The 25,337-nt window shown below is 34.5% G+C and overlaps 1 protein-coding gene across 1 annotated transcript in view; it reads left to right on the forward strand.

The window, feature by feature from the left end:
* The window catches only part of LOC149790349 (uncharacterized), a 145,256-nt gene that overhangs the window by 87,939 nt on the left and 31,980 nt on the right, over positions 1-25,337 (forward strand). The window contains exon 7 of the mRNA XM_089972393.1: positions 8,391-8,477. Coding sequence (XP_089828519.1) covers positions 8,391-8,477 — 87 coding nt within the window. The remainder of the gene's footprint in view (positions 1-8,390; positions 8,478-25,337) is intronic.

Consider the following 25,337-nt stretch of genomic DNA (forward strand, 5'->3'; position numbering starts at 1 on the left):
ATCATATTTTGTAAAAATACTCTCGAAATGTTGAAACTAACTCTGAAAACAATATAATTTTAGAGCATAATTTTATTCACTGAGATAGATTATGGTGCGCTATTTGGGGTCTTGGGTCCAACGTCAATAATATTGGTTAAGCCAATTGTGAAGTATTGATAGCAAGGTTAAATATCTCATCAATATACTTTTCAATTTCATTTCAATTACCCATCACGAAATTGACTTCTTTCGTTTTCGTATTCTTGCCTTTTGGCTTGCTCTGAATAGCATTGATCCTTCCTTCCTTCCACCTATGAATACAATTTGTGCAAAGAAATCCACAAAGATAAACACGGTGCAGCCTCTTTTATGCAAAACATGCAGTAAAGTAAACAATTATTGTAATTCCGGTTGGCTGTTGTATAGAGAGAAATTACATTGAGGAAACGAAGAATAGGAAAGATCCCACACTGCCTTTTAATTATTGTAGGTCACTATTATGAGAGATTGTACTGTATCGTCATAGTTTTAAACATTCTCAGAAGCTGTATGTTCAAATAGAACAATGTTGAGAGTATGATATGAGCCTCCACTCGTTGCAATATATTTTGCGCAAGGATCGACCTTATACTTTGCAACATTTATACGTGCTGCACATGATTCCCCATTCCATCATTGTAGCTGTGTATTTCGGCATTATGCAAATATTAGTGATATTCCATGCATTGCTAATTTGGTTAGTATTTCATTTCTTGCCATATTGGATATCAACGTATATGTTTGACAAGTATTGCATTTATTGGCCAGATGAGATATTACTCTAAATCCTGAATCTCGTCAGCGGAAACTAATATGGATATTATTACATATTTACAGATTTGCTTTTTGTTTACATTTCAAGGAAACAGTTATCAACTCTCGGCTTTTGATCTAGTCATCTACCTTCTATTCAGTCAAGTAATCTGCAGCTCCATTTTTTAAAACTAAAATACGCTTAAACGAATGCATATTCATTACCAAGAACTTTATCTCTAAATCCTTTCATATTCGAACTAAATTACCATTAATACATGGTCTAGAATAGACAATATAGATCGAATATTTTGTTAACTTATATTCGCTCTTTATTAAAAGTTGCACTCTTCGATACACTTTCACTTATGTTGTTGCCTATTCACACCAATACAATCCTGGCTATACACTACCAAGAATGTTTTGGTCTTCCAAAAAGTCACACAAACAGTGATAATGTCATAAAAGTTAAAACCCTCCAAACCACATATTTCCACATACTTGTGCATAACGTGCATAATTTGGCAGTACATTGCCTTAAATTTCATTATGAGGTTATTATTATTCCTCGTCACTAAAAGCGTTTCAGTCAACCAAAGTCGCATATTCAATTTTTATTTTCTACCTGACAAAAAGTTTAGAAAATGTATTTAATACTTATATTACACAGCCAAATCATCAGTTTAACTCAGAAAGTGTAACTGTATGCAGATTGTCACAAAACGTTAGCAAAATTTCAAATCATGTTACGAGTCTCAAAAAGACTGATAGTTAATCGTATAGATTTTATAATAATTATCAAATGTTAACAACCACATATTAATATGAAAACTCTCACAAAAGTTAATTTTTTACACCAAAGTGAAGGTTACATTGATTAACCTCTCGCCTCTTACTCTTATATAACTGCAAATGCCATAAGTACGATTGTTTATTTTCTTCTGACATGTTTTGACAAAGAACTGATTTTCTTTTATCAGAACTCATTAATGAAACATTTACTTACCTAATAAGGAAATATTACATCAGCAAACAAATCATATGACTATACGAATGCAAATGTCATTTATATTGTTCGCACTATAAAAGTAGTGTACAAAAGGTGAACATTTACAGTAAAGTTCGCATTGATTAACCTCTTGACTTTTTAGGTTTTTACAGCTGCCAATGTCATGTGTTCCGTTGTTTATATTTTTCGTACATTACGGCAATGTCAGTGAAGATGTTATGATTCAGTAGGTGAATGTTCCTGCTACCAAGAGCGAATGCAAATCGAAAAGGAGTAAACATATCATAATTAACAAATAATCCCCATCTATGCTGACGCCAACCCTTTGACACAGAAGATGAAATTCTGGAATAATTTTAATACTTCATACACAATGTGCCAAGCTATTATAGATACTAAAACATATTTATAGTTTTACAATTTATGTAGGAAAACAATTTATCAAGAACATCTGGTCATTTGCCTTGTACTCAATCGTGTCGTCTCCAGCTATATATCTTTCTTAAATAAATATATATTTATTACCGAGGACATAATTCCAAATGCTCTCATGTTGAAAGCAAAGAACCATTAATAACCAGTCTCAAATGGGAAGCAAAGCATTATTTAACGAAGCGTATATTTCATTAGATTATTAGTATTATTATTACTATTATTATTATTATTCTTACTATTATTATTATTATTCTTACTATTATTATTATTATTCTTCTTATTATTATTATTATTTTTGCTTTTGATATTCTCATTACATACTTTTAACAAATATATGATATCTTTCATTGTCATCTAGCTATGTAAAGAAGTCGACACATTACATGTAACTTAATAGAATAAAACACTCTTGACAATTGATGGTCATATATTATTAATAGAATCGACAATGGGTATGTTCCATTCGGAATGTATAATAACTAATATATATTCCATTATCAAAAATCTTCTTCATTCCACATAGTTTCATTAAAGTGGTTGTCTGCCAGAATCCATAGATGTCTTTTAAGGTTACATTAATACAGTCCTGCTAATACACTACCATAAATGTTTAGGTCTTCAAAAAGGGACACAAAAATGATATCTTTATAAAATTTAAAATCCCCAAATACATGGACATCTTTGGATGTGACCTGCAATCACATAAAAACTCAAAGACCTCATCTTCAATATCATCACCAGACACTATCCAGAGTAAAATCTGTCCTCCTTCAGTCCGGTCATATGATATTAGTAGGAATGTTGGGTGAGAGGAAGATCTGGCCCATTATGCAATCCCAGAGCCAACGGTAGTCAGAGAGGAGAGAGTATAAAACAGAAAATATATGTATTAAACTACGGCACAATATAAGCATTCTTTCGGAAAATCATAGTTAATAATCCTAACCACTTATTTCCACATACGTGCATTGAACGTATATGAATATAACAGTTGAATTTTGTCATAAAGTATATATGGTTGTCAAAAACATGCATAATTGTGTATATATATATATATATATATATATATATATATATATATATATATATATATATATATATATATATATATATATATATATATATATATATATATATATATAGTATGAACAATACATTAATGCGTATAACATGCGCCTTGCATTACACTAAAAAATACCATACCATTCATGTTATACGTTCATATATATTGAAAAACCTTGTAAACATTATGGTCTAAATGTTTTCAGAGAAACTAAATATCTTTTGTCTAACCTCATTAAAGAAACATTCACTTACGAAACAGTTGAAATATTATGTCAGAAAACTAATATTTCGACTATGTGTTGTTTTACAAGTTTAAAACCTGGTAAGGACACTTTAGTCGTCTACCGTAATATTCTTTGGGAAGAAAAAATTGACATTTAGAAAAGCTTCTACTATCTAAATTGATTAGTTGTCATTGATATATGCTTCATTTATCTTTCTCATCGAATTTCTAATAGTCGACAATTTACATTACGTTGCCTACCAGGACTATGTTTATATATATACACTGAGTATGATATCAACAGTTTTATAAAATTTGCACCTTTTAATAGATTCTGTTAATTCTTTCTTTTGAAATATTTTTATTTCATGGACCATTCATCTGGATCCTGTATTTTAAGGATCATACACCAAAGGGTTTTAACGATCAAATGCAAATGGTTGACACAACATTATTAATCCTCATTATTATTGTTATTATTATCGTCATCATCATCATCATCATCTATTTTTAAAAGTGTCTGACATCTCTGTCTGATGTAGATAAGATTTACAATGCTAGTAACGGAAGAGAGTGCAACCGTTCTGAAACGTAGTCTGCATTTATTATCAAATGGAGGAGCAAAGTCTATCAATGTGCATATAATAACGAACATACTGTGTTTTATTTGCTTGCGAATTGCGAATCAAACGGGAGTTGCCTTGTGATCAGTATCGTGATGTTTACCTTCTGTAACGTTGCTTGGATTTAGCTATTAGCATTACATTCTGTTGATTACAACACATACAGAAAATGAATAAACCCCATGATCAGTTTGTACAGATCAAGTAGCCTGTAAATAAGACTTTTGTATTGTTTGTATTATTATTACAAATCTAGGTCAAATCATCTTCTATAAACCATGACTTTATTCTCATATTAGATGAACCCGTAGATTGTCATCCGCGAAAGTTACCAAATGACACCCAAAAATAGTCATGTCTTGTACAATACTGGACCAAGGTCATTTTACCAGCACTACAATTGTTAATTACTCGATTTCTGTATCATCAATATTCCTCACATATCTTTTTTAACCAAATGTGTGATAGACACAGTTTACACTGGTATTACTTAATCTGAAAATCTGTTGAGAAATTAAATTCGATCTGTCGTGAGAATTAAGAAAAGTCATATTATTACTTAAAGGTCATATAACTTTGTATTACAGATCAAAAACGGTTGCTGGTCATTTTGTCAGTTTAAGGTAACTTCATCTGTAGCCTGCCATGATTTTCATTACAGATATAAATTGAGTATTACCCTTGAAACTAATCATAAAAAACGTAGTCGTGTTGAACATTCCATACATAAATCAGACTTAATGAAAAGGGTTATGTTGAAATTATAATATATATTCGGAAACAATTTACTACAAAGCATATAATAGAAAGTATAAACTTTTTATATTCGTTCTAAACCACTAAAACTTAATTGGCTTGAAACAATGTCTACTTAAACACTTTATACCGGAGAATATATACACTTACGTGTTGAGAAAGATATTAAAAGATTTAAAAATTAATTTGCGGATTTTTCTTTTGAAGTAAATGGTCAAATTATTAATCATCAATATGTTTCATTATGCTCTTTCTTGGACAAACAGGAGAGCAGCGGTGCCAATAGATCCAAGTACTCTTGTTTGACATTGCATGTGATACAATACACACATTAACATTGATGAAAAATTATGGTTTTCGACTCTCTGTTTCAAGGAATTTTAAACTTGTCGTTCGCTTTGGTCAGTGAAGGAACTTAGTATATTAAAGAGGGCATAAAGCTTACTCATGAATGCAAATAATCTTAATTTTATTAAAACCACTGTAGTGGTAGGATGTAAAATCAAATTAATTAAAGCTGGCAATTAATTATTCGATTATCACAGTAAAATGGTATTGCTTTCCAAGATAAATATAATGAGAAATATATCATGTGAAGGTCAAAACATATATATCTTGATTACCACGTCAGTAGATAATGTACCTTCCCCATCTAAGTTTCTTTACAAATAAACACTTTCAATCTGTCATTTTTAGGTAGTGTCAGTTTTTTAAAGCCGTCAGGGAAGAGTTTTTTTCCCCATTGAATTGTGTGCATTGGTAGTATCATTATCATGAACATAATGGCTTAAATATAATAGATAAATTAATCTACATTATCGTTGTACCCGTTCATGCTCAACAAAACGGACAATATATCTTTATATAATGCTGCCACCGAGTAGAGGAGATATATTGTCTAGTTCATGTTGGCTGTTGAAGAGAGAGAGAGAGAGAGAAACTACACTGCGAAAATCAAGAATATGAAATATCCCACACTGCCATTTTGATCAATATAGGCCTCTTTAATGGGAGACTGTACTGTATGTCTACAGTTTCAAACATTCTTAGAAGCTGTATAAATCCACGAGAACCCTGTTGCGACGATTATATGATCATCCATACATGTCATTACGTTTGCGCAAGGATATTTGTAATGAATCGACCTGATATTTTACGATATTTAGAGGTACTACATATTCCCCATTCGTTCTTAGTTTCAGTGTATTTTGATATTTTATATATATATATATATATATATATATATATATATATATATATATATATATATATATATATATATATATATATATATATATATATATATATATTGTTAGTACCCTAGGGGTTTGGTAAAATTCAAAATAGTAAATTAGTTCCCTGAATAAAAAATGGAAAAGTACAGTATGATATGAACTCCTGTTTCCTATGATAGTTATATCAATTCTAATACATCTGATGTAATCCGAATGCGTTCAAAGATAATCTAAATTATAACTATAATATATTGATCTGTCTTATAAGAAACTGGAATTTTTAAAAGTTACACTTGTTTGAGACTTTTAAGTATTTGCATGAGACTAAAACTATGTTCCTTTTTTCACAAAAGTAGAAGGTTATTTACAAATGAATCGTTGTGAGTCAAAGAATATTCATCATCTGTACTAGCTGCTTTCTCTAAAGTTTCAACCCCTTTCTCATCAAGGTAACTTCTGATGCCACTATTGATACAATGCTTGAACTCTTCAATCAATAAGAGTTGTTTGAGATTATCATAATCTTTGTCAACCTTCTCATCTGTACCTGTATCTAATAAACAAACGTTAGTTTTCCCCATTCAAATTTAAGATGAGTCAGAGAGGTTTATTTCTACAATTTGTAAACCTCTAACGATAGGCCTCATACGCCATCTGATGTGCCTTCAATACATATTCTTTCACCACATCATAAATACCTTTTTGATATCATGAGAATAGTTTAACGTCCTGCATCCATACAATACTGGATATACTAACAAGAATGCTGATGTCTTCCAAACATACATAAAATGATAACTTCATAAAAGTTAAAATCCTCAAAAAATTTAAATTTGGATGTAAACCGCAATCGTTTCAAAACTCAAAGACCTCTGCTTGAATCTCATCACAGGACTCATAATAGGGCAAGAAATGACCTCCTTTATTCAACCCTTACGAAATCGGGTGGAAAGATGTGGAGGTGTACATCTGGCCTATTCTTAATCCCAGAACCAAATGTTCTAGGAACGGAGAGATTATTAAAAACAAAATGATATGCACAGGTATTATAAGTCGGGACAAGATATGTTTTCAAGGGAAATCATTAATTGTAAAACTCAAAACTCATATTTCCACAAGCTTACATGCAACGTATATAATTATAACAGTTCATGCTTTAAAATTCGTTATGAAGTTTTTAATATTAACAGAAATGTACATAATAATCAATCTGAAAATCTGATAAGGTTTCTCGACACAGTATCTGGCAAGTATTGTTTATGACACAATTAAAATCTTCTAGGAAATTAAATCGTTATTTGTTTTTTCCTTGCGTAAGTTTTCCTTGTTACTAAATTTGAAAAACTAAATGAACTTCTTATATCAAAACTTATTAAAGAAAAATGCAGGTATCTAATAATGAAATATTACGGCAACAGATAAATAAAATGAGTCAGTTGTGTTTTACTGATCGTCTAGAAAACGTTCAGGTAACAGGTATTCCATTATTAGTAGCAGTTTATAAGGTAACATTCTTTAAAAAGCATAATTTTATATTTCAAAAAATATGGTATATTACCTTAAGTGATTTTTTTACCACCGATGTTGTTCATATATATTTCTCATTGAATGTTCAAATAGGCGCAGTTTACACTTGTAGACTTTCCTCTGAAAATATGTTATTAATGTAACATGCATCAATTGTGAAAAAGAATTAAATTCATATAAATAATTAAAGCCACACAAAATTAGAAGAATATTTTCCATTAAAAAATGTAAGGCTTCTTTATCCTTAGCCAGCCAGGATTAAAAATACTTTTAGAATCAAACATAATCATGTTCAACATCCAACACGTAGATCCAAATTGATAAAACACGAGATGATGAGATGATAAAGTATAATCTGGAAACGTTGTACTGCATATCTGTTCAGTATGGGTTTCTACTAAACATCTGACATCTACAAATAAAAATTTGCTATAAAACTCATGATCCTGTTTTCATTATCAAACCTTTCTCTACTCATTATATATTATACAATGCTATGAAAGTGTCAAAACGTCTCTAAAAACCATTTCCAAATATGAGTTTGCTTTAAATACAATATTGTTATCAATTACTTTTACCGGTAATAAATGTAAACATACATGCTACGTAAAAATATTCATATTGGGAAAATAAACTGCTCCATTCGCCGACAAAACAAAGAAAATTTTTAAAAAAATATTCGCAAATGATGAATTCAGTCTTTTGTATTAATTCTAAATTAGTTCTTTTCGTCATATCCACAGCATCCTCTTTCAGAACATACGACTGGACATCTAAAGCACGACCCATCAACCCTGAAAGCGACAGTTCAGAAGAAGCAGATATTCCAGGTAAACACCTATACGCTTTTGGTCAAAACGAAAGCTTCATATTGAATTTCACGACTTTCTACAGAGATTCACGGATTCACGATAAATGCAAAATATTAACGAATTCTCCAATTCTCATTTATTTTAAATTTTCCCGTTAAGTGCAAGTCATGATATATGCAGTTGCCGAAACGGCCCTGTACTGCCAGTCGCGATGTTAGTAGAACTATAGCCGATTGTTACGGTTGGCGTGGTAGCAAGCATTTTAGCGCACTTTAGTCTATATGCATAAGAATAGTTTTGCAAATGATTTGAATTACCGGTCGGATCTCATCTTGAAAACGTCTTCACCATCAAGGGAAAATAAATGTATTACACAAAAGGTGAACTTTAGTTTGGAAGATACTAAAAATTGGCCGTGCATTCAGCCATCAAATACCGATATACATCATGCTTTTTGCACACAGTGTGCACCAAATTGTATTAGTGGTCGTGGTAGGAGAGACGACGTGAGGAAGCACATTAGTAGCTAAAAGCACTTAGAGGTTGGGAAACCACATGACTATAGACTTTGCGAATGTTGGAATTTTGTAGATTAAAAGATTAGCATAATAGCTCAGTTTTCCGCGAATGCGCCGTCTCCTCTAATCGTTCATCGTTCGACGTTTTACCTTCTAGATTATTACAATTTCGTGATTAAGTTAAACTGCAGTTAAAATGTTTTCATACCCAACGGAAAAGGTTTGTATTCCACAAAAAGTGAAGTATAGATTGGACTACATCAAAATTTGCCCTAGCATTCAGCCAGCAAAAATTGATGAACATTATTCTTTTCGCACAGCAGTGTGCCGCGAATTATACAATTGGGGATCTGCTCAACTGCTGATATTGTTGCTTACGATTTACATGTCGTGCAATTACCATGCTATAATATTATTCTATAGTTCATGTATGACAGATAAACTATACGAGCCTAAGTGGGCATGTGACAGAACGATGTGAAAAAGCACGCTGATATAGAACACCCAGCAGATTTCAGTTTTAGAGTACTTTAAGCTACGTACTCAAGTTCTACATTCTACCAATGCTGCAGCATTGTTTGTTAGATTTCTTGTTGAACACAACCTGTCTTTCTTAGTTGAGAGCGAAAGATTATTTCTTTTATTGCCTCCTTAAGTGCTGAAAATTAGCAACACTTTTAGGCAGCAAGATTAACCAGCAGGCAAGAAGTCTGAACTGTTTTGAAACAAATTTACAATAGCCTGATTGAGGCAGTTCAAGACTGACACATCATCATATCATGACAACTAGCGTGAAGTTTGTGTATACCAGTAAATTCAGCGGCAAATAAAGTAGTACATGTAATCAGTGTAAATGATATATTTTTGTTTTTTATTTTGGGATTTTCGTTAAGGCAGTACCGATAATATAAGTATGTGGAGTTAGTGTTATGATATACCTTTTCAATAATTGTGTTCGAAATGGACTAATTTTTATCCCGCATTTCACTAATTGGCGGGGGGCCCCGAGTGGCCGAGTGGTCTAAAGCGCTCTCCGTTACGGATCACTGCCATCTCACCTCTGTCTGCGGCGGTTCGAGTCTAGGATTCAGCCAATGTGGGTATGTGAGAAAGCTTGCCAGTAGCTTCTCGTGGGTCGGTGGTTCTTTCCGGGGTTTTCCCGGGTTCTTCCTCCACCATTAATACTGGCCGCCATGTATAGCCTATCGTGTGCTGAAAAATGGCGTTAAGCCCCAAAACAACAACAACAACAACTAATTGGCGGCTATATATAAGTATATAGCCACTCATGATGAGTCACTCCCCCTCGATCTTCCAAATGTATTGTGTTGCTAGAAATTAAAAAGCTACTAAGTATTTGATAAATCAAGGTCAATAATATAATCTGGTAATACAGTTTTAGTTCTTGCACGTGTTGGTTTTATTTCAAAAACTTTCAAAAAGAATTATTAAGCATTTGATATTATTTCGATTCTATATATCGATAAGATATCAAATTGCTGTAATTACCACTCGTTTCCTTAAATCGAAATGTGAGATATGTAAGTATCGTGAAGAGAGAAAAAGCACATAAGTTATTCAAACACTAGTGAATAGTGAAAACTAAAAAACATAAATAAATCAACTAGTATGTGAAATTAAATTTAATTCCTATTCAAATCAACCTTTCATTCTAGTAAAACTACTGCTGAAAACATTGATTCCTCTTGAAACCCACATTTCGTTTCATCCATTCATGTTTAATACATACGAACAACAAATCTGTATAATCTACTACTTGAAGCACTGTAATTAATTAGACACTATTGTTATACATTAATTATAACAGAGTATTAAAGCCTTTATTTCACTGTTTTTGGACAAAAGAACTGAATCAATAACATGTCAAATAAGTCTCATGTTGCATACAAATGCTTGCCAGGTAAATAATCCCAAAAATTACACAATTAAATAACTACAGCTTTTTAAAGCCACTACTGAGAGTTTGGTTGATCTGTCTCTTAGTGTCGTGTACGTTGCAGTCATCCATACAGCATGAATTGGCTTGTGCAATGAGATTGAAAGATTCACTAAAACAGTTCACTCATCGACAGCAGTAATAGCATATTGTTTCGAGATGGCGTATATGACCTGTTTAGCATAAACAGCTGTGGAAGTATGATTTCAGTTTTTTTTTGTCTCTATTTATTGCTAAGACTGGTGGTGACATTGGTATGTATATTAGGCATATACAAACAAATGAAAGTTGATTGATTGATTGATTGATTTTATTTTTAACGGCGCATCAGCACTGCTAGGCTATTTAGCGCCAAACAAAATGTCATTTGTACAATCTTTTTTAAAAAATTATAAGAAGTCCTATATCGACCAGCGATATAAAAGAACAAATGGTTGAAATTAAAAAAGGTAAGATGGTAACGGTGCAAATTAGAGCTTCCCGATCAACGGGGAATGTAAATGTTCTATGTTAATGAAAAAAGATGAATAGGTATTAAAATGGGACGGTACATATATTGCATAAAACTGCACAAAGTGACAGCATAAAAGTTTAGAGTAAATATTTACGGCTTTCGGGAACTCTATAATACGAGTGATGTTTATAGTATCATAAAGTTCTTTCATGTCATGCACAATGTAATAACGATCGCGCGTAGGTTGCAGGTCAAAACACTCTATCATTAAGTCCTTGACAGTGAATGGCTCATTGCAAGAAACGCACTCTGGTGGGTCCTCACCGTTTAGTATGTAGGAGTGGGTGATATAAGTATGACCAATTCGGATTCTTGCAATGACTATCTCCTCCCTACGAAGGGTTCTGTAGGAAGGAGTCCATTCTCCTAGAGTTGGCTTGATTGCATGAAGTTCGTTATTTACAGCATCATTCCATGATGCCTGCCACTTCTGACGAAAGGACTTTCTGATACAAGGTTTAAAATCAGTATACGGTATTTTAAAATCAGATGGTTCTAGAGTAAGTGCCATTTTAGCAGCGCGATCAGCTTTTTCGTTATCTTTAATACCAATATGGCTAGGTAACCAGCAATATATTATATCGTGGGAGACATTCATCACGGTATTTTTGACGAGTATGTTTTTCAATAATGGATTCTCCAGTTTTCTATTATGTAGTGACTGAAGTACTGATAGTGAGTCAGAGAAGATAATACTGTTTAAAATACGATTGCTTGCTATATGTTGCAAAGCAAGGTCTACTGCTCTGATTTCGGCTGAAAAAATTGATGTTCCATTTGGTAAGCGAACTTGCGATGTGTGATTTCCACAAACGAAGGCTGCAGCAGCGTTTTCCTCATCCTTTGATCCGTCGGTATAAATTCTTGTGTAGTTTTTAAATTCGGTGCGGAGTTCTTGATAACAGTTTTCGAAGACGGAAGGGTTTGTCTCAGATTTTGTTCCATCGTGTAGCGAGAAAGGTACTTTTGATTGTTTAAGTAGCCAGGGTGGTGTTTCGGAGATGGATGTTTTCTGAAATTTAGAAAGATCAATTTTTGTACTCTCAAGGCTGGATGATATTCTAATGCCAAAGGTAGGTATGACGTTTGCTTTATTTTCGTATAAGGATTTGTATTTGGGTTGAAAGACAGCCGAAAAAGCAGGATTCAGATGATTTGATTTTAATTTGAGAGCATACTGTGCGGAAAGCATTTCTCTACGATGCGATAACGGTGGTTCATTCGCTTCAGCTAGTAGGCTTTCACAAGGGGATGTTTTAAATGCTCCCAGAGCCAGTCTTATTCCCTGATGATGAATTGGGTCAAGCATTTTTAAATATGATTTTCTGGCTGAACCATACACAACGCAACCATAGTCCAGTTTGGACCGTATAAACGTTCTATATAATCTGAGTATGACTTTTCTATCAGCACTCCAGTCAGTGTGCGCTACTAGTTTAAGTAGGTCAAGTGCTTTTAAGCATTTAGCTTTCAAGTTCTTTAGGTGTGGAATAAAAGTCCATTTTCTGTCAAAGATAATACCCAAACATTTTGTTTCCTCAACAACTGGAATAGGTGTTCCGTCCAGAGTGAGGTGAGGTTCTCTGTGGTGTCGTCGTAACTGACAGAAATGCATGCATACCGTTTTTGATTTTGAGAATTTGAAGCCGTTCGTACTAGCCCAATTTTGAATCTTGTTGATATTTTGCTGTAGTTGTCTTTCAATTGTATGCATGTGCTTTGATCGATAACATATGAGAAAATCATCAACATATAGTGAGCAATCCACACCAGGAGTCAAACACTTGGTGATGTTATATTAAGTTTGATATTGAAAAGTGTCACAGATAAAATACTGCCCTGGGGCACACCCATCTCTTCCTCGTGCAAATCTGAGAGAGTTGAGCCCACTCGTACCTTAATTCTCTGTCTGAATGGAAGTTGGATATGAAAGAGGGCAGACGGCCTTTTAGACCAAGATCGTGCAGGTCTTTTAGTATCCCGTACTTCCATGTTGTGTCATAAGCCTTTTCTAAATCAAAGAAAATCGCTACTAAATATTCTTTCTTGATAAATGCAGCGCAAATGAATGTTACTAGTCTAACCAGATGATCGTTGGTGCTCCGTCCATAATGAAAGCCACTTTGGAAAGGAGATATTAAATTGTTAGTTTCCAGGTACCATACAAGCCGAGAATTGATCATTCGTTCCATTGTTTTGCACATGCAGCTTGTGAGTGCAATAGGTCGATAGTTGGTAGGATCTTCGCTATCTTTACCGGGTTCGGGAACTGGTATTACTGCTGCTTCTTTCCATATCTTAGGTAGATTACCAGTAATCCATAAATCATTGAAGAGTTTCAAAAGCGATGTTAAAGATGATTCCCGAAGATCTTTTAAAAGCTGGTAATGTATTTCGTCAGGCCCAGCGGAAGTATCATTGGCCTTGTCTAAAGCCTCCATAAGTTCTGATAGTGAAAACAGTTGGTTGTAACTTTCCGAGTTGTTGGATGTGAATTTTAAACGTGACTTTTCTTTTTGAGTTTTCAATTTTTGGAAGGCTTCGGAATAATTAGATGATGAGGATTTTTTAGAGAATGTATCAGCAAGAACATTTGGTATGTCACGTTTTGAGCTAAAATTGTTATTGTTCAGTTTCAGATGTCGGAAAGAATTGTGTTTTCTCTTTCAGGTTATTTTGCGGATCGTGTCCCAAACTTTCTTAATTGAGGAACGAGAGTTTAAAGAGGAAACATATTTCTTCCATGATGCTCGTTTACTTTCTTTGATTGTGCGGCGAGCTTTGGCCCGGAGAATACGATATTTACTTAAATTCTCGGGCGTCGGATGATTGTAAATTTTTCAATGCTTCTCGGCGTTGTTGTATGGCTTCCTTACATTCTTTAGTGAGCCAAGGTTTTAGGGTTCTTTTACAGTTTGTTGAGGACTTGGGGATAGATTCTTCTGCAATGTCGGTTAAAATAGATGTAAAATGCTAAATGGGGTCGTCAACATTGAAAACTGTATCCTCATTCAGCCTAGTTTTACAGAGTGTTTCAAACTTGGCCCAGTCGGCCTTCTTTAAATTCCATTGTGGAATTACTTCATCAATTGTAGAGTTAAGATTTACAAGGGAGATTGGGAAGTGATCGCTGCTGTGAAGGTCATCAGCGATCTTCCATTCATAGTCCAAAAGCAGCGAAGGAGAACAAATTGTCAAATCGATGCATGTGTATGTACCCGTGCCTGCGTGTAAATATGTAGGTGATTGGTGTTATATAGACACAGATCGTGTATAGAAATAAAGTCTTCAACTTTGTGACCTCTGTCATTTTTATGATTTGATCCCCATAAAATGTTATGGGCACTAAACTCCCCGAGTAAAACAAAGGGTGCGGGAAGTTGTTGAACAAGATTGTCGAGTTTGTTTGGTACTAGGTTAGTGTTTGATGGTAAGTAAATAGAGCAAAATGTAATCACTCGATGAAGAGTGACGCTTACAGCAATGGCTTGTAAATTGGTGTTTAAATGAATGAAGCTATGATAGGCTCTGTTGTTCACAATAACAGAGACTCCTCCTGAGGCCCTGTCAACATTCTGTGAGTAGTTGTTAAACAGGGAGTAGCTTTTAAGTGTGATGTTGTCCGTATCTTTCAAGAATGTTACTTGAACGCATAGTACCACAGGATCATGTTCGTTTAAAAGCAGGAGAATATCATTGTAATTTGCTTTAAGTCCTCGACAATTCCATTGTATGATAGTGTTTTTCATTATAAATTTAAATTAAAGATTGTGGAGCTAGGTTAGACCTTTCGCAGAGGGAATTTGTTTGGTTATTTCTCTGGAGGAAGTACGGGGGTGAATTTTTTGTTTGTAGGTCTGGAGCTCCCTTGGGCGTATGGAGCAGTTTCATCTGCATCCATGCTCTCGATGTCTCCAAACCTGTTATAGAGTTTGATGGGGTCATCTGACCCCTTTTGTTGCCTGTTTCCATGAGATTTGTTTTTATTTTTTGGTGATTTCGGTGGTTGGGTATTGTTGAAAGCAGTTTGCGTAGATGCCGTGTTTTTCTGTGCTTGGTAATGGGGGGTATTAGAGCTTGGTGTTGAATCGGGTAGATCTGTCTGTGTTTGAGCGTCCTTCGTTGTTTTAGGATTGCTCTTCACTACAGTGGAGAAGGATGGGCTTGGATGGGCTGTTTTCGCCTGTACAAGTTTTCTGGCTTCTGGATAGGTAATATTAGTTATGTATTGTACCCTCAGTATTTCCTTCTCCTGTTTCCAGGTATCGCAATCCTTGGAATTTGCGTGGTGCTCTTTTCCACAGCTGACACAATGCGGAGTTGCTCTGCAATCAGATTCATGATGAGAATGGTCTCCGCATCGACCACATATTTGGCTTTTTGATCAGCGGTCTTCGTGATGGCCGTATTTTTGTCACTTATACCATCGAAGGGGGTTTCAAATGTATATCACAGCCTTCACTTGCAAGAAGCCAACTTTGACCACTTTGGGTGCAGTTGGCCAGTTGGAGGTGAGTACAATGGTGTTGGTGTTCTGCAGATTATTATTACGTTTGATGCGTATTCGACGGACTGCAGTGACAACTTCACTTTTCATTCCTTCAATGTTATCAGCGTCGGTGACTCCAGCCAAGTCACGACAGCGAATCACTCCTTTGGATGTATTGAGTGTGGTGTGAGCAAATGAGGTCACTGGAATATCAAAGAAAGTTTTCATTTTCTTGATATTGTCTGTCTGACCTCGTCGCTCACACTCAACAAGAAGGCAACCCGATTTCATCTTTTTTACGCTCTTTGGTGTACCAATCAATCCGGTAATAGTTTTCTCAATTACAAACGGAGAGAGAGAAGCAATCGATTCTGTGGGGCAGCAGAGAGGGCGAACAGACCCACGAATTCCGACAAAACAAAATAAACAAAAATAAAATCATCTCGTAGAAAGGTCCAGATTTTTACAAATAAACGTTTCCTTGAGATGATTTTATTTTTGTTGAAACCAACCCCATCAATAAAACCCCAGTTCGAAAAGGTAGCTGAAAAATAAAGTACTCTACGTGTTTATTTATTTTTTGTTTAATTTCCACGGACGACCAACGTTGGTAGGAGCTCTCTGCGGCTATTAATTAAAAAATTGTTATATCAAAATAATGATATATCCAGAATCTCATACTGCAAGGATAGCTCGAGAACGATTAGAAGCAATTAAAAAATTTCTTCCTGTCAGAGACTCATTCAGAAAAAATTTACAAGCGCAGCAAGAAGCACAAGTTGAGTACGAAGAAGATACTAAAAAACTGTTTAAACCTATTACTGCAGCTACTAAGAAAGTTTCAGCAGCTGTTGAAACAACTATATGGGGGGATATTGCGGAGGAAGATGAGAAGAGGAAAAAGGGTATTTTTCCGGTATTAGAACAAACTGCGGCACAAACCGAAAAAATAGCAAGAAGAACTAAACAGACAAAGAAGATTTTAAGAGATCTTCCAGTTGATATAGCTGCGGCTCAACCTCCACCTGTTAGTGAGGAAATACTTGAAGAAATTGGTAGACTTCGTACTGAAGTCGCCGACGTGAGAAAAGAACATACACCTGAACCCGAACTAGTAGAAGTAAACGCAGAATTGATTGCAAAAATTAGGAAAGGGGTTGTTGAAGAAATTAGAAATACTAAAAAAGAACAATTACCCGAAGTAATATTAAATAGTATATTTAATAAATCAGATATTTTTAAACCTCGTCATGAAAAAGCAAGTGATGATAATATTATTAGATATATATATCGCGTATATCACAACAAAAAACAGGCTTAAGGTCGAGAATACAAAACTCTTCTTGAAGAAGTAAAAAGACTTTATGAAGGGAGACTGAAACAACTAGAATAAGAACAACTCTCCCAATATCAGCTTCCTCCACCTATGCGACAAATAGAACAACAAAAATCTTCTTCATCGAAGCGGGAGTCAATTGAAGAGTTTAAAAAAGAACGGGAAAGGATGCTGGCAGAAATGGAACAAAAAAAAGAAAGAGCGAGACAAAAAACAAGAAGAATTGAGTGAGAGAGAGACTGAGCGGAAAAAGAAATTGTCTCTTTTATCAAGTAAAATAGATTCTAAAAAAGAAGATCCTGACGATGATGTACCAGGTGCTACTGGTAGTGGTCTGGGAAATAATTTTGTTTGGCCTGATAATATCATTAATGATGTGTCACGGTTAGAAGTTCTCATAGGAGGAAAACGTGCCGGAAATAATTCATCAGAAATAATTAATGAAGCATCTGATATTTGTCGACGATTATTTCAAGGTGGTATCATGGATATCGGCGTTTACCGAGAACTTATCGATGAACTTGTTGATGACTAGTTGTTAGATAAATAGCAAATAACATAAGATGATCATACATAATAAACATCGTAAATCTGTACAGGTCAGAGCAGTAAACTCGCGATTACCAACCTATAGAGCAATTTACGGAGATGGACTTGGGGATGTTGTACGGGGATTATTTACAAGAATAGCTCCAAAAGTAGCGCCTGTTGCGAAACAATTATCGATGAAAGCTATTGATATTGTTCGTGATAAAGCTCCTGGAGCAATTGTTAATGTTGCTGCTAGGGCTTTCTCGGCAATCAAAGAAAGACTAGCACGATTATTGCGACGAAAATCACAACCTCCAGTAAAGTTACCAAGTACTGAAATTATGCCTGCAGATGTCAGTAAAATAATAAATCAGGCTGCAAATCAAAAACTAGCGGTGTTAGCAGGTGAATCAGGGAATAATATTTCAAGTATGATATCGGGAAGTGGAGTTTCCAAACCCGGTTTTCGTGATAGATGAAAATAATTATAATAAATGTTCAAGCGTATATCAGACACAGCATTTGACATGGAAGCACCTGTGCTTAAAGATGAATCTGTGCGTGGTTATCAGTTTTATTCTTATGACGCACGAATACCAGATCAACGTGGAAGAATTGAACTACAAGTTCATGACACAAGTAGATACTTTTTACCTGCTGAGGCGTTTCTTGAGGTAGAAGGTACAATTGTAAGAACAACTAATGCTAATTACGCAGATGCAGTAAAAGTTGGTTTTGTCAACAACGGGATCATGGCACTGTTTGATAGCGTCACTTATATGATCGATGGAAAAAATATCGAATCGATTCAGAAAGATGTAGACGTTGCTACAACAATAATAGGATTAGCAAGATATTTTGATGATTATACAAGATCGGCAGGTCCCACAATGATGTTTGTGAAAGATAATTCTGGTCACCCCAACGATAATCCGTACAATATAAGACGACCAAGAAATTTTGCCGATAATGCTGATGCTGATGTGTGGGGGGTTGTTCATGGTTCTAATCTAGATTTCAACTTGGGATTTAAAGTGCGTAAAGATATGTTGCTATTAGCCGATAGAAGATTTTCATGTACAATTCCATTATCGCATATTTTTGGATTTTGTAGAAATGTTAGAAAGGTTATTTTTGGACCTAGACACACGGTTGTTCTTGTGAGAAAAGGTGATGATAACAGTAAAATATTACATATTTTTTGAGCTAATTTTACTGATATTTGAGCTAATTTTACTGATTTTTTGTAATTTTTACTGGTTTTGATATTTTATTCAATTAAAATCAATTAGAGAATCAGGCAACTTTACCCGACGATCTAATTAACAATTCAGAAAATAAAATAAAATATTCAGAATAAATAAAAATAAATAATAAATCTGAATACCACCTAACCCATCAGAGTCATAAATTTGATCATTTTACATAAATCTGAGTACCAACTAACCCATCAAAATTGCAAATTTGATCATTCTACATAAATCTCAGTACCAACTAACCCATCAATTTCAGAATAAATACAATATTTCAGAATAAATAGTAATCCAGAATAAATATAATCTCAGAATAAATTAAATATTTCAGAATAAATAATAATTCAGAATAAATATAATCTCAGAATAACTATAATCTCAGAATAAATATAATCCCAGAATAAATATAATCTCAGAATAAATAAATATAATCTGAGAAAAAATAAAATATTTCAGAATAAATATAATCTCAGAATAAATATAATCTCAGAATAAATAAATAATAATTCAGAATAAATATAATCTCAGAATAAATAAATATAATCTCAGAAAAAATAAAATATTTCAGAATAAATATAATCTCAGAATAAATATAATCTCAGAATAAATAAATAATAATTCAGAATAAATATAATCTCAGAATAAATATAATCTCAGAATAAATAAATATAATCTCAGAAAAAATATAATCCCAGAATAAATAAATAATAATTCAGACAGGGTTGCTTTGGTCGTTACCTGCTGACATAATTTTTCTTAAGTGTCTTATGCGGGTACTGATTGTTTTTTTCGTTTGGTACTCGCTGGATAATCCCGATCTGACCTTTTCTACTGCGACAGAAAGAGGAACAAATTCATTTACTTGATCATCGTTCACCATAGCTAGTGATTGAAACATAGCTGCCTGAATCCACTTTATGAACTTATATTGAGATGATAGAACATACTTATTTTCATTCTTAAGTTCTTCTAACGTTTCAAAATCAGATATTATTTTCTCAGGATTTAGTTCATCAGATATATTAATTCCGTTTTCTTCTAGTCTTTTGATAGCAGAAATAATGTCTTTGATATTTTCATGGTTCATTATATAATATATAAATCTTTAAAATAAAAAAATTATCCCTATAGAACCCCTATCGAGTTCGTCGGGACGGCACAACACGTAGTATTTACATATTTACAGCCTCATTAAACTCGCAGATTGCCACCGCATTCTACTAAGTTTAGAGGATACACAGAACACAACATATATTATGAATGACATGAAATATATACAATGAATGAAATCTTAATTAAGGACAACACAACCCAGAACTCGTAGCTTGCCACCGCATTCTACCAAGTTCAACGGGCATAAGAGGATACATATAAATTCCAGAATTCGTAGCTTGCCACTGCATTCTACCAAGTTCAACGGGCACACGGAACATATAAAGACAATACAACCCCATAACTCCTAGTCTGCCACCGCACACTAGCAAGTTTAGGTGCAAAACACAGCGTATGAGGCCAGTATATATAGCGGAGAAACCCGGAAAAACCCATAATTGGGGGATTTTTCCTGGGTTTTTCCCCATCATCAATCTTTGCAACGGATCTACTATTACACAATGTAACTACAGTTATTTTTTCTGTTTGTAAGTTAGAAACCATAAATATCTTTCTACGAGTAATTAATTACGACGTAGATGCTTAAAAAATACATCGCAAGTTTGAAATAGATGTATTACAGCAATTTTTCGCTTACGATCGTGAACACGGTCAAGGGGAAGTAACTCAGTTACATGAATATGCTCAACGGAGTTATCTCCCTTCAGGTAAGTAGTAATTTCTGACCAAAAAAATAATTCAATGTGGTGATGATAATTATTGATATTGGAAGGTGATTTTCTGCTTATATTGTTTTGAGAAAGCAGTTTTATATATATTTTCTGCAACGAGTTGTATCGAACGCGGATTAATGTCAAAGTATTTCGCAGCAGCACGCATCGACTGAAATATAATTTCTTCGCCAGTTTCTGTGTTTGTAGCCTTGATCACCCTTCTAGAAACTGTCTTACATCTTCCAGCATTACCACGTATATTATTCTCACTGCTTGAGATAGCTTGAATGTTGGATAAACTATTATTTTGAGGATCTCCGTCAATATGATCAATGACAAGACCGTCTTTGATCAACCCCTTGTGACATTCGAATACGAAACTATGACAGAGATAGGGTTTCTTCCCAACAGTAAACATTAGATAACCAGTAATAATGATATAACCAACCGGTCTTTTTAACCTGCAGTGTCTGATGACACCATTACGATCTGATTCATAGTTTGTTATTTTTGGATGTGGGACAGATATATTTTCCTCCATTTATACAATAATAGCATTTGTTTAAATCATTGTTTGTCTGAAATCTTGATATATAATCCACCACGGATTTTATAGCGTTTTCACTATTATTATTTTTTTGTCATAATATCTTTTAAGTTCTCTGAACCGTTTTCCACCGCACTTTCCACATAATTCTGTTCTTCCTCGCACCCCAACACCACATCGCAGACACGGTATTGGTCCTAGACTTCCTTGTCGTATACTTTGTAAGTGCATCCAACAAAATTCCTTTCTGCAGGATTTGTTGCATCGATTTACTGAACCGATCATCAACCATCTGCATTGAGACATTGCATATATAATATTTTTCATTTAAATATTTGTTTTAATTATATGAACGCGTTTGAGAAATTATCCCAAACTAGGCCTTCTAAATATAAATTCAACCTCGACAGATTATCTCCTAACTTACCAGTACGAGATCTGGTTGATCCGAAAAATAAAAGCTTAATCTCGAAAATTCACGACGCCAAGAAAGAATTTTACACAGATGGCGCATCTCATGTATGGTCAACGTTCAAGATTATACGTAATACTGTCAAGGACGCCACAATGAATGACAAGCGAGCGGCAACTATCATTAACTACATCGCTGAGTATGAGGGCAATCACAAATATTTCTTCAGAGTAAAATTTATTGTATTAACTGAAACAGGAAGTTGGATTATCCGTGATAAATATGATCCTGTCCTTGGCAATAATAAAATTGCCATATTAAGTAAAAATTCCAGACCGGGTCTATTGACGGGTATTGACAAACCGTATTATGAGTGAGCGTATCCTGTAACAGCGGTTATTTATGGAATCTATGAGATAAATAAAAAACCCAACGTTGATAAACTGGCACCCATGAAATTTTCAAGGTTAAATTGTGTAGTCGAACGAGTAATAGAACACTTTACAAACGCGATGCGTGGAAACGGATTAACTGATTTAAGACGTGAAAAAATAAACTCGTGGGCTGATTCAGTTAAGGATACCGGTGCTACAATAAAAGATGTTGCTGAGTTAAGAAAAATATTAAAATTTCCAATAAAAGTAGCGACAATAACGGGAGAAGTACTGTACTAATCGAAATATAAATCGAAAGGAGCTCCAATAAATATTATCGATCATAACGCGCACGCATGGACTAACGCAGTGACAATATTTCCACGTGATCGAACTGTTAGATTTTACCCCTCAGATATGGGGGGAGGCATGTTTGATTTTATCAACGAAATAAGTAAAAATGATCCTGTATCGGTATGGTTATTTAAAAGTAATGAGGAAGGTGGATTTGATCAGTTTGTCAGACCAAATGGTGAAATATATCGAACAGAATATCTCCACGACGAGATGAAAAATCTCGCGGAGAAGTTTTTAGAGTGCAAACACGCGGAAAGTACTGACAAATTACTAACTAATTGCTTTACCGTTCCATCTGTTGCGGCTCATTTCGCTAGAGAAAGAAATTCATGGAAACCAACACGATTTGATTTAATCGAGGACGTACGCGCAAGTTGCGTCGAATACGGACACGGCGGATTGTGGAGTACCAAGTATAATTACAATGATGTCATTTCGGTTGATATGGTTGCATGTTTTCCGGGAAGTTTTCTAGGATATGGAGATTGTTCTGTGTACTTTAAAAGATTCGGTCATCCCACAAACGAGATGACGCGAGTGGCAATTAATGGACCATTACCTGATTTTGATCTGACTGGATTCGCTTGCGTTGAATCATTCAAGCTTAACGAAAATCTTCATAAGATTTGTTATGTTTGGTTTGGCAGACATTTTTGTGAAAAACGTTGGGTGCCTATAGTTTTATTACGATATATGCTAGATTGTGCGATACTGACATCGTTGGTGCTTAGTGAGGCGATTATATCATATCATACGCAGACCGAAGTTTGGTTGCCCATGCCAGATTCTATCAATCTCGATGAAGTTATTAAGGAATTTAAGGAAAAATGTCCTGGTGTTTCCGAAGATGATATTATCAAAGAAGCTCCTAAAATTCTCGAGATTAAACTTAAAACCGCAAAAGATCTCGGTAGAAGAATTATAGGTAAATTTACTCAAGGTGGTGCATATGATCATAAAAGACATCATGCACAATTAATTTTAGATGATGCCGAGTACGATTTTATAATCGCTGATACAACAGCGAGAAATATATTTGTAAATCGAGAAAGTGTTTATTTATCCGACGGAACAAAATTGGGTACGATCGTTAGTTACATAAATGACGTATCCCCACAGTATACTCATCTAAGATCTTCTATGTTGGCTTATGTTTCTATAAATTTATTATCGATGATTAATAGATTTCCTGAGACCGCAGTCAGAGTCGCAACATATTCGTTTTATATTTCGAGTAAATATTTAGAATCTGTTATGAAATTCACAAGTAATGATGAGCGATGGAGTTCGTGGAGAATAAAAAAAGAATTATTACACAATTAATCAGCAGATGTTCCAATGAGAGATTTTTATCGTGAGGGTAATAAAATATCAGAAATGTCGAAAGCGCCGCCGGTGAGTGATCCAATAACTAGATATAAGACAGTATATCTCAATGGATCTGGTGGATGCGGCAAAACGACTCGAGCAATTAATATTTTTAGAAATTCAGATATGATCGTGCTGACACCCACACATAGACTTGCACGCGAGATGAAACAACGGCAAGTACAATCGTGCACGTATCATAGTTTCTTTCGGTGGCGTGGGGATACATGGACTCCTGAACGAATGGGAGAAAAATATATACCTAAGATAATTATTTGGGACGAGATGTGCACGGTGTCATTGGATACATTAAAAACGTTTCTTGATTGGTTGCTGACGAAAAATACCGCTATAATAATGTGTGGCGATCATGGTCAACCGCCGCCTCTTGTTGGACCATCTCCACATGATTGGTTAAAAAATTTCGTTGATTATTACGAAGAAATAGATGATGATCATAGTGTTCTCGATGCAAATTTAAAGGAGTTTAAAAAATTAATCAGATTGCAATCAAACAAAATTCAGTGTGAAATAATACGCGGAGTAATCTCAGAGACCTCAATGAGTAATTTTTTAAAACTATGGAGACCCAGCGATCTAATAGTAGCAAGCAGAAAAATAATCAGAGACGCTTTACAACAGCAGTTATTTCAACTACATAAAGAAAAATATTCAGAATTAACCGTACCGTTGTGTTATAGACCATCAGATACACGAAAACAGAATATCAATGTTGCTATTCCAGGACAGACTGAAAAACAGAATCTCGTATTAAATGATATTGTCGCCGTTGATATCAGTGTAGTGGAAGATGCATTACGCGCTGACAAATCTCCATGGGTGTTGGGATACGCTATGACGATCCACTCGTCTCAGGGATTAACTATTTCTGATACACAAGTTTGGATTGTGGACGATCGCATCGAGTGGTCAAATTTAGTTTATTTAGCGGTATCGAGGGTCAAAAAAAATATCTCAATTACGGAGAATTATAATTCCTGAAATCGTTGATAAATTTAACATCGTCGATGATGATATAATAAGAAAAAAATTAATCGGATACAAACAATCTGATAAAAAAAATAAACGTAACTTTGATCTTGATGCTGAATTTATTATTGAGTTAAAACAGCAGCAGCATAATCATTGTGCAAGTTGCAATTGTATAATGCTATAGAGGTATTCGAGTAATGATTCAAGACAATTTACCGTAGACAGAAAAGATAATAGTCGCTGTCATACACGAGAAAATACCATGTTGACCTGTCTCGAATGTAATCGGCGTAGAGGCGCTAGTCAAGTGATCGCGGTGGTAGTTGTGTATCCTCGGGGATTATTTATAGTTGTTCACGTGTAAATCCACGTTGAGGAGCAGCCGAATCTAATCTGTAGATTG

This window comes from Sinohyriopsis cumingii, chromosome 10 (assembly GCF_028554795.1).
Source record: "Sinohyriopsis cumingii isolate HCF-2022 chromosome 10, ASM2855479v2, whole genome shotgun sequence".
Lineage (NCBI taxonomy): Eukaryota > Metazoa > Mollusca > Bivalvia > Unionida > Unionidae > Sinohyriopsis > Sinohyriopsis cumingii.